Source organism: Poecile atricapillus, chromosome 2 (genome assembly GCF_030490865.1).
Source record: "Poecile atricapillus isolate bPoeAtr1 chromosome 2, bPoeAtr1.hap1, whole genome shotgun sequence".
Lineage (NCBI taxonomy): Eukaryota > Metazoa > Chordata > Aves > Passeriformes > Paridae > Poecile > Poecile atricapillus.
Window position 1 is genome coordinate 140540014 of NC_081250.1, and position 11403 is coordinate 140551416.

At 42.3% G+C, this 11403-nt stretch overlaps 1 protein-coding gene across 5 annotated transcripts in view; it reads right to left on the minus strand.

Annotated features, from left to right (window-relative positions):
* ENPP2 (ectonucleotide pyrophosphatase/phosphodiesterase 2) overlaps positions 1-10590 on the minus strand; it is a 56400-nt gene extending 45810 nt beyond the window's left edge. For 2 of the 5 annotated variants that reach the window (XM_058832008.1, XM_058832012.1), the window contains exons 1-4: positions 10238-10426; positions 9838-9940; positions 3892-4047; positions 1687-1812 (exon numbers count right to left, since the gene is read on the minus strand). In XM_058832008.1, coding sequence (XP_058687991.1) covers positions 1687-1812; positions 3892-4047; positions 9838-9940; positions 10238-10426 — 574 coding nt within the window. Of the gene's footprint in view, positions 1-1686; positions 1813-3891; positions 4048-9837; positions 9941-10037; positions 10083-10237 lie in introns of those variants that run through there. The other 3 variants (XM_058832010.1, XM_058832009.1, XM_058832011.1) reach the window with 3 other exon arrangements.
* Positions 10591-11403: the final 813 nt, after the last annotated feature.

Genomic DNA, 11403 nt, shown 5'->3' on the forward strand with positions numbered 1-11403 from the left:
CTTCTGGCTGTGAATTCCCACCCTCCTCCCATCAGTTCTAATGGCTCCAGGAGCTGATTCAGCTGGCTAAAGGCCCCAAACAAAATTCATTCTGGGGAAGAAAAACAACTCTAAATAGTTTCCAGCTGGCTTGGAGAGGTGATCAGCTCATGGATCAGGTGAGACTTAAGCTAAAAAAAACATTAAATATTCTTTCAGAGCTAGATTAGTTAAAATTACTTTGTGTAATCAACTATTTTCTTAAGGTTTTCACTGCTGAATGCTGTCTATAGAGTGGCTTATGACTTGCACTTCTACGGGTCAATTAAAAAAAACAAATTGTTAACTAACCAGTCTACTTCCTGAACCTGGCACTATTAAAGGAACTGCAATTCAATTAAAAGAACAAAACAAAAAACATCATCGAAAAGACCTGCACGAAATGTGTGCTGCAGCAATTCCAACTGACCATGACAGGAGGTGGAGGGACAACTTCCAAGAGAAAAAAACCAACAAACATCACCCTATACTCAGATAGGCAAAGGCACAAATAAAGAGGAAACACTGTTCTCACTTAAAGCTTAGTCCTGTCACAGTTCCAGGGTCATTGTGATAGTTTGTTATTAACCAATTAATAGAAGATTATGTACATTAAAGCTGGATACAAACAAATTCCTCTGTCTTGACCCTTGTGAGAGGAAGCTAACAAAAAAGGCAGGAACTGGAAACTATACCAGTATTTAAGTGGTCTCAGCTTTTGGTTTCTTTGGGAAGGGGAAGGACAATCTACAGGGATTTGTTGGAAAATACACATTTCATTTGGATTCCCAACAGCAAAATCCAAGGAAACAGAAAGGCCCATTTTCAGTGTATGGATGGATCTGGACTATTATAATTTGGTGAACGTATGCATTTGTCCAAAACGGTAAAACAATTTCAAACTGTAACCCTTGCCCCAGGAAAGTTAATGAATGAAGAAAAAGTAAGAACTAGGTGAGATACAAAATCAAAAACCTGTAGGGCTCATAACCAAGGATCAAGACCTGCTGTGAATGGCAGGCACAGTAGACAGGCAGGATACACTCTAAAAGAGCAGAGCAGTGGATGAAAATAAAGTTTTCAAAGCCCATCCACCCGCCAAGCAGTGCAGGATGTTCAGCAGCCATGGGGTGTCACAGTCACCTGAAGCCCACACCACCCACCTGAGAGTAATAGCCCTTGGATTCTTGCAACTGCTCTTCCACAAGATACAGATATTAGGCCAAGTAATTTGAACAGGAGTTTTTGTGGTGGGGGTGGAGAGGTCTTTAAGACAGAGATAACGTATCTAGGAATGCCCTGTTCCTTCTGAGATCATCAGATATCCCTGCAATCCCTGTGATGCAGTCAAATGCATCTGAACACTCTAGAGCTTTGCTTTAAACTCTTCTTCATCCACACTCACCTCTTCTCTTTCTACCATTATGTCTACAGGCAAAGATAGTTTTCTTCAATATATTATTCACCTCTGCTATCGCCCAGAAGATTAAAAAATTGATTCCCAACTTCCCCCACCTCCCAAAAAACAAAAAAAAACCCGCCACAACGAAAAACAAACAAAAAAAAAATCAAAGCAAAACAAGGAGAGTAGCTCTTTTGGATGAAAACTCTTTACCCTGCCTTCTATTTGGGTTGGAAAGATAAGAGGTGGAAAGACCAAAGACGTACCTTTGCAAACGACTTGGTAATTAGTACAACAATCTCCTCTACTTAAGCAGTCTTCAGAGCAGTGACAAGCATTGTCATCATTCCTGGTTTCTCCACAGCGATCTTTGGTACACTCCCAGCCCCTTGCTAAAATATTCACAATATAAGCAAGAATGAGAGATTGTAATCAAAACAAAAAGTATTCATTCACACTATAATGAAAACACTCTAGTCGTTAAAGTAGGTATGTCAACCAGAAAAAAAAAGGACCCTTGTCACTTGCAAGTGCAGGAGAGTTCCTTCACAAACACGTGTGTGAGTATTTCTGCTACCCTCAGGTGTTGTAGTCCAGACTTAGTACAATCCGAATGCCAGAAAAGGTGTGGAAAGGAAAAGACAAAAAAGGATCTTCAAAGATAAATGGTGGAATCTAAAGCACAAACTAAGAATTCTGGTGTTTCCTGGGTAAACTTTGCTTTTCCTCACAACTACTGCGGTCCCCTTGTTCAATCCACAGAAAATAAGAAAGTAGAAAAGAGACTATGTCGGTGCAAAGTGATGCCTTACTCCCACCATCAGTTCCTCCCCCAGAGTAGAGATCCAGCAGCAACCTCAAAGATATGAGAAAACAAGAGCTGCTCTTCAAAGAAAAGCATGGCATGGCTGCTGTGAAAACTCCATCATTTCTCATCTTGCAAATTAATTTAAGATCTGGCCTGTCTAAATTAGGTGCTCTCTCAAGGGTAGTACATTGCTTTGGAACGGGCCTGTGGTTTTAAACATATGATTTTCCACAATAAGGCCCACCCAAGCAACTGTAAAAATCACTTTAGACAACATGCACCCAGTAAAAAGCCGCACATCAGAGCAATGTCTTTTATCCCCTTTTGTGTTTCATTTGGGGCTTTTTTCTGTAAATGTTACACATTTACAGATCACATGTGATAATTGCCTAAATAAATGACTGTGGGAGTACATGACCACTAGCACAACAGCCCCAGGGGCTGTACAGGTATCCATGTGAACACATGTGTCTGCTGTGGACAGGAGGGTAAGAAACTGAAATTCTGCCCTTTGGTAGCAGATATCGTGCTGAAAGTCTACAAAAGGAGCCTCTCATTCTGCAACCATTTACAGCAGGGTCAGAACAGCGTCAGCCTAAAATTCAGAAACCTATGGCCTGGAACCAAACTTGTTTTTCATACTACATTAGTTCACTCTTTTTTGGTACCAAGCTATGAAAATTATATAATCATAAACAGAACTGAGGAAGTCAGGACTTTCAAGCATGGCACATCCATGGGCAATGATATTTTTAATCATTCCACTTTTCTTCTGGCTGTTTAGTAAGTGCAATACTTCAGTAAAGCGTGGAAAAGTTCAATGGCTAAAATAAAAGGCACCTGTGTCAACTCTGACCACTGTGCAAACACTAAAGGAGATGGGTACAACTAATAATTTAACTGCACTATGCTAAGAAGTAAAATATAACTCATGTCCCTCTTTGAAGTTTTCCTTGCCGATGACTCATGGAAGAAAAAAAGCCAAAAAGGAAAGTGAACTTACTGCTATATTTCAATCCCCCAGGGACCAATTAATTGAAGTCAAATGTTTCTACCAGTGCAGTAATATGCATCCCAACACCTGGAAATCAGGGTCTGGGGCACAGGTAGCAAGCTCTGGCTGTCCCCTGCTCCAAGAGGACTGGCAATCCTTCAATGATCCCAGCTTCCAAGGCACCCTCTCAAGTGAGCCAGAATTGCTCCAATATTAAGTTATCAGCTGGAAAAAGTATGGCTGACACAAAATGACCAATGTCCAGTTTTTACCATGACTTTTGATTGTAAACTAGAGGTCAGACTGGTGCCTAAACACTGCTTATTGCTTTTAATTTAGTGTCAGAAGGTCAGTTTTTCTATGTGGTATGAAGAGTACCCTGCTTTTTCTGACCCACAGTAAGGAGCTACTGCTCCTTTCAAGGAAACATGGGCTGCATTTTCACAGAACCACTATGTTGGAAAAGACCTCCAAGATCATTGAGTCCAATCCAACCCTAACACCTCAACTAAACCATTTTGGGCTGAGCTGAGCCTGCCTGGCCAAGGCAAGGTGAGGAGGAGGTGCAGGTTATGCCAAGGAGCGCTGGTTTATCAAGCAGGTCCTGACCATGGGCAGAACCCAGGTGTCAGCAGCACCTGGCAGTGCAGGACAGGAGACCCATCATACCTGTCTTTAAGCACAGCTCATCAAAGTCGAAGCAGCAGCTGTTGTAGCTCTTGCACAGGTTGTCACAGCGGCAGCCAGGAGGCTCTGCCTCTTGAAGTTCAAAGCATCTGTTTTTGCAGGAGCCAGAGGTATTGATCCAGGGGGAATCTGACAGGACTGTGTGGAACAAGAAACAGGGCAACATCTGTCAGGCTGGCAGCGATGGGACAGGCAGCTCAGCCCTGAGCCACTCGAATGAGCAAGACCTTGGATGCTTGCTCTGGGAAAGGGAAGGGAGCAGGGAGAGCAGAAGAATCGCTAGAAGAAATGAAAGAACAAAAAAAAGAACAAATTCAAAAAAAAGTTGTTCTTTTGAGGAAAAAAAAAGGAAGCAGCATGCTGTGATAGCATCCTGCAAAGAAACAGCCCTGGCTTTACCTCTGTAACAATCAAGAGATCATTAGCAGAAATGTATTGAAGTCTCCAAGGCCCCATTCCAGGAGCTGCAGCTATTCCACAGAAGCAGGCCTTTGTTTTCAGAAACCAAGTGACATTTTCATGGCTGGCTGGGCAGTTTACATAGGAAAGGACCCCAATTAATCCACATGCAGACAGCAGGACTTGGTTTGCTACACTGGAAGGTGTCAAATCAATGTGAAGCGTGAAAGAAAAATTTAAAATGCTCATAAATTAATGGAGAAATAAAGCAAGGCTTTTTGATGGGCTTCTGCAGAGCACCAAATTATAAAAAAACTTTAAAAATACAGAAGTATTTAAGAAATCAATAATTATTATGTGTATAGGTAAATGGAGGACTGCCAGTCTGCAAACCATGAATAATGTATTAGACTTCAATAATCTATTTATTAGTAAGGCCCTTTAATGTCAAAGCTGATATATGTCTGCTCTTTTCTCAAAACTTACTATTTTATGCATTTATTTTTAAAGTTTTTCTTGTCAGAGGATCATACATAGCAGCTTATATGAAGCATGAAAATTGTGTTTTGTTCTCTAGGGTTAATTGCATTTTATGAAATAAAGTAAGGAATGTATGCTATCCTTTAAATACAGAGGTGTTCCAAGGAAAATTTCACAATGCCTTTTGTTCCTTGAGAGACCTATTAAAAGCATTTGAAATTGTCTTGTGTTTTGTTTTCTTTTAGGCCATGGTTTGGTTTTGGGTTTGGCAAACCTCACCATGATTAGCAGTATGACTTTTAGAGGACTGACGCAATGGCACTTTTGGGAAATAGTTGCTCTGATATTTTCTTATGTATTTTTCCCCCTACACTTTTACATAGCTGAGAGTTTAGTTTCCACATAAACTGAAGGGAAATCTCTTCCCAAATAAGATGGCATTAACTGAACACTGTGAGAATGGATGGAAAAGATGATGAAGGGAGAGTTTGGAGGTGACATGGTAGCAGCTGATGTCTCACCAGCTCTCATCCCAAGCACTACTGCTCCACCACTTCCCATGGAGTGGCACTGACTGGACATCAGCACAAACCACTTCAGGGAGTAAACCTGTCAGAAAATCAGTGCTACAGCAAGATTATAGGGAAGAAACCCAAATGTACCGTGGTTGCAGTTGTGGCTCATGACAGTTACACGTCAAGGCACACTCATATAACTGCTGGAAAAGGTAGCAGCAGACAACTCCATCTTTCTGGTTTTGTGGGGTTTTATTTCAATCAGGTCAGCAGCACTCAGGGTAAGTAACATCATACACACAGTGAAGTTTCACTCTATAGGTACATACCCTGCAAGCATGCTCTTAGTGAGCCATTAGTATTTTGGCCATCTGAAATTCCAAGGAGATAAAGATCGTGCATCTATGCTTGCAATAAACAGATCATTATTTTCTTTGCTTATATAAGTGGGTTGCAAAGCTATGCTAGAAATTAATCACATGAGAATTGTTTCAAATCATGTTAACATTCAAGATTTTCAGAGCTATGAAGCTGTGGTCCTTATTCTTGATGACAGCTGCTTCCTATCAAATGCTTCTGAAAATCTATTACCAAAAATATTTTAATGTTATTTAACCTCTACCTCTACTTGCTCTTTTGGAAGCTAGGTATTGTATAATCACAGATCCAGTAAACTGCAGATTAAAGGTATTAGAAACTTGAAAGCATTACATACCAGCATATAAACCTTACCCTGAGCATTACCCTTTTCATTTCAAAGGGCCAAGAGTGAGATCTTTTCAGAAGGTCAAAAAAACCCCCCAAACCAGCCTATCAGCATGTGTTTAGGAATGAGAAGGTGTAAATCTGACTACAGATTATGTATGAGATCGTTAACTGCAGCTCAAGGAATGTCTACCTGTTGTAAAGAGCGGCTCACTTATACCAGGAAGCCACCTGAACAAACTGCCTACAGAAGCTGTGCAAACTTAGAGATTGAACATTTTGAAGAAGGGCTGGGCCAAGATCTGTCAGAAGCACTTCTGTAACAACTGACCATGTCTTGGGATATGGAGGTCTACATGGCTGTTCAACATCCCTTCTAGCTCCATCTTCTATAATTGCAAGTAGGGTTTCCATTTCATTCAAGAAAGGTTTAGCCCACCTACCTTGTCTAATTTTTCCACATCTCTTGACAACCACCTCATTAGTGATGTGGTGAATTATCCCAAATCACTTAGCAAATTCAAGTCACATATCCTGAGTCAATGTAGGACACTTTCCATATTGCAGCACAAAAGAGAACTTGCTGAATTTCTCCAAATACATTAAGATTGCTCCTTTGTTTCTCATGCTTGACCTTGCCTTTGCAGCCAGACCATGCTTTTCAGGTCGTGCACAATGCCATGGCACAGGTACTGGCACATGCAAAATAGTTTGAAAATATATCATCAGGAGCTCTCTCCCTGGTGAGCACCTTCAAATTAACAGACAGCCCTGTACACAACAAACTTACACAGTTTAAAATCCTTTTTAAAATTCCTGCATCCCTCCACAGCTCTGACAGTCAGATGGTGCAGCAGGCACAGAGACCTCAGCCTGAAGGTCCTTCCTTCCTTATTTTATATATAAACCTTTTCACATTGTTTTCCATACATTCCTTTTATCACCACTAAGTTCAAAACAGCCATCTAATTGTCTTCTAAGTCATAGGTTAGAGAGCAAAGCTACACAGGGCAAAAGTGCCTTTGCAATTCATTTCAAGGAAGTTGTTACATTTCTATTTTAAGGGTGTTACATTTGTCTTAGAAAGTGCCATATTGAATTATTTCTTTTGATTCTGTCTGATTACAAGGTTTAAAAGTAATAAAATCCATTCATTTGCAGTAGTGTTTAAAACAGGATTATACAATATAGATATGCTTACACAGTCATTATAAGAAGACTACCTAGTAAAAATTTGCCATTTTGGATCCCATATGGAACCTATATGGAACAACCAAATACTTAAACAAAACATCTGGAGCACTAGTTCTGCTAGATGATACTCAACTTGCTTTTCATTTTTGCAATGAGTTAAATCCATATGAAAAGTTAGATAAGGGAAAAAATACATCTGTTCCAACAGAAGGAAATCATGACTCCATTTTTAACAGCATGCTTAAAACTACAATGAGAAGAGACAGAACAACTACAGTGTTTCTCCTTCCAAAGCATTAAGTTATCCTACTGTGATCAAGAACCATGCCTCAAGAAATTACTAAGGCCATTTTCCCTGAAAGCGCTTAAAAAGATGGCTAGGAAATTCATAAAGCAAGTATCTTACAAAGGCAAAGTTACGGAAAAATGTGAGCTTTGGTTCTCTACTGTGTCTTAAAATTTTGGGCAAAAAAATTATTTCAATTAAAAAATTTGTCAGGTGCAAATATTCAACAACTCAAGTATATAAAGACATACATCTGTGCACTGTAAAAAGACAAGAAGAAGGGGTGTTTTAGCCACTGTGGTGGTACTTCGGCATGCATTTGCACAGTACTAGGAAAAAGCATGATGTTTTTGGCTCACAGCAGAGTTTTATGCTAGCTGAATATGAAAATTTGCTTACAATTATGGCATACCTCTAGAGAAATAACAAATTGGTTTCTACAAAAATGCTTGGTGAAGAAAGTGCTTTGTCAATATATAATAATTAGTTCTCAAAATCAAGACACTTGGGAACAAGTAAGCTAAAGAACAGTGAATTTAAAAAAGAATTTATACCAATTTTTTTTCTGGATATTTCATTGGACTGCTCTTCTGATGAAGTAGATTTGGAAGTCATGCAATTAAAAGTGACTAAGTAGGTTCTTTGATCACAGTGCTTTCAGTTTGCTAAAAAACCCACACATCTCCAGTGTAACTTTTTACTGTCTATACTTTACTGTGACTATACTCCTTTATGCTTTGCTATCATACTTTTTTTCTCCTGCAATAAAAGTAACCAAGCTACATAAACACAGAATGGACAAAATCCTCCATTACTTTTGTCCTTTGTTATTGCACCCTTGACTGAACTACTTCAATGCCAGATTCTGGGTCAATCCCACCCGTAAGCAAATTTTAATAGATTTCCAAAAGTACCCCATCTCCTGCCCTTTTCAAGAGATCTCTGTTTCTTCCTACTTTTCTGGAATGCTGAGCTAATCCTCCTGCTATTGGAAGAAGCACATAGCTACTATTCCCATCTCTGGAGGTGTTGAACAGTGCTGGCTGGCTCAGCAGAGTCGGCACTGATCAGCTGCAATGGAACTCCAATATCAGACCTCTGGGTCTTCAGTAAAAACCAGCTGAGCCCTGCCCTAGACAGTCACCAGTGAAAGCAAAGCAACTGGCACTCAGGTGTTGAACACTTGAAATGCAAATCCTTCCCACCCCTATTACACACACTAAACATCTGTTCTACAGTTAACAATCTAGAAGATTTTTTAAAAAATATTTTCCAAGCAATTATTATTACTTCTATAATGATCAAAAGCAACAGCCACTATCTTCTTGATTACCTAAAACGCCTCTACTCAGTGACCAGCAGCCCTGATAGTGGCTGTAATTAGACACCAATTCCTCAACGAGAGAGGACAGGAGGACACAGATACATTACCAGGAACGCAACAAACTCTGGCCATGGCAAACAATTTTATAATTAAAATTCACAGCCTATCATTACAGACAGGCATTGCAAATGAAACCCTTTCACTTCAGTTACGTTAACCAGCTCTAAGTCAATGACCACAAGTTTCCTTTCTCCTGCCAAAGGAACAGAGACACAACTCAAGCCTGCTTTTTCTTGAATAAAAAAAGACTAGTTGTCTAGTTCATACATTTTTCCGTTTGTACTATGCTTGAGATCACAGAACCCTATACCACCCCACAACACAAATAACAGTTCCTCCTGCGGCATGTTCTTGTTGTCTTCCAAAGAAAAAACAGAAGAAGGCATAAGAAAAGCAGAGAGAGGACTCGGTGACAGCACATCTGTACGAGCACCTGCTCTGCTCTCCCAGCCCTCTCCGCCGTCAGATGTCTGCCGTCTACTGTTCACAAACCATCATGACCTCAGGAGCCACAGAAATCCCAAAAGCTTTCCTCACCAGTGCCTCTTGAAAGCATTAATCAAGTTTCTAGAAACCGCTTCAATAGCTACCAAAATAAACCCACCACCCTTAAAGCCATCAGGGAGTTTCTCTTAGCGCTACAAGGAAGCTGTGCAGAGTACAAAACACTGCAAACACTTCAGGAGCCGATGAGACCAGTCTCTGTGAGGCTGACAGTGCTCAGTCCTAAAATAAGCTAAATTTCCATAGTCACATGCACACAGAGCAAAAGTTTAAGTAAATAGGAGACCTATAGGTGAGTCCCAAAGGTCAACTGACTCGGGCTCAGTGAGTTATTTATTCTTCTCTATATCCTAGAGGGAAAAGGAACAAGAAAACTACTGTTACAGAGTAGGAACGGTTCCTAACCACATTCTATAACGTAAGGATATATGGTGATGTACAATTTATGTCTGTTACTGTACCTGAGACTGGGCCCTCATCCCATTCTTCAGATCTCCTAAATCGATTTGTCGTAAATCCCATGCAGACATTTACTCCAAAGGCAAAAGCAAATAAGGATATAACCTGCAAAAGTAAAATAGCAAAGTAAGCAAACTGTGCAAGAAGCAGGACTTCTGCACTAAGAGCACTATGCATAAAGGGCAGAGATGGTCCTCAGTACATTGGAGCTCCCCAGCACTGCAGTTCCCATCACTGAAGCAGCAGCTGACAGCGTCACCGCTGGAGAGTAACACAAACCAGAAGGGGTTTATGAATAAAACATCTCTTTCTGAAGCTGAAACGCTCCTTTTTGTAGGAACTTATTCAGGAGAGACGGGCTACTCCTCCTCTAAAAGCAAACACGCTCCTCTCCTCCCCTACCTGGTGCGAGTGGACGCAGCCCTGCTTAGCCATACCAGGGAATTCTTGAAAAGCCTGCGCCGCACCGTCGCCTTTTTTTATAGTGAGCGCAGAGCTCTGTTTGCTCGGGGAGTTCAGGCTATTAGCTACGAGTAATCCCACCTGGTGAGGTTGACAGGCTCGTGTGATTTGTCCAGGGGGCGATTTCATCATGTTTCACTCACAAATCGCAGCTCCGAGTGCGAGAAGCTCCAGGCATCATCGCTCGCTACGCCCTCCCCCCGAACGCACACCCGCGCGCTTTTATGTGGTTTCCTCTGGCAGAGCAGGGCTCGCTTGTGCCGCTGCGGCCAAGAGCTGTTCCTGCTCGTTTTATTCTCCTCACAAAAGTAACATGCTTAAAAGAGAAACCAAATGCGTCTCCATCTGGCTCAGAGAAGAAACAGGGGGAGGCTCTCTGGGGGCTGCGCGACGCAGAGCTCCCGCGGCCGGTGTCAGGTGTGGCGGCCCGGGGGGCTCGGCCCCGCTCGGCCCGCGGCTCTGCCAGTGCCCGGCTCGGGGCAGTGCCCGGTTCCGGCAGTGCCCCCGGTTCCGGCAGTGCCCGGCTCGGGGCAGTGCCCGGCTCGGGGCAGTGCCCGGTTCCGGCAGTGCCCCCGGTTCCGGCAGTGCCCCCGGTTCCGGCAGTGCCCGGGGCTCTGGGCAGTGCCCGGTTCCGGCAGTGCCCGGGGCTCTGGGCAGTGCCCCCGGCTCGGGGCAGTGCCCCCGGCTCGCCCTCCACCGCTGGGCCCGGGCTCGTCCCTGCGCTGCGGAGCGGAGGCCTCTGGAAACCGGAGACACCTTCCGAGCGGGGGCGGGGGGCTCTTTCCTACGGTGCTCTCCCGTGCTGCTGTGGCGAGTATCGATGGAAACACAAGCAGTTTCATCTGAATAGCTGGAAACCCCAGACTTCCAGAAAGGAAGGGAAGTGACACGTTCCCTCTGCCCCACATTTCCCCATTTTCATCAACAACAGAAAGATTGGCTGTTTGGATAAGCATTTTTATTTACAAAGCAAATGATAATGCTGAACGGAATTACGGTTTGAATCAGTGGCTTAAATATTATTTGCCAAGGCAAATTATTTACCACTGTAGTTTGCCACTTTTTTTTCTCTGATGAAAGCTGCTTTCATGAAAGTGTTTACTAAC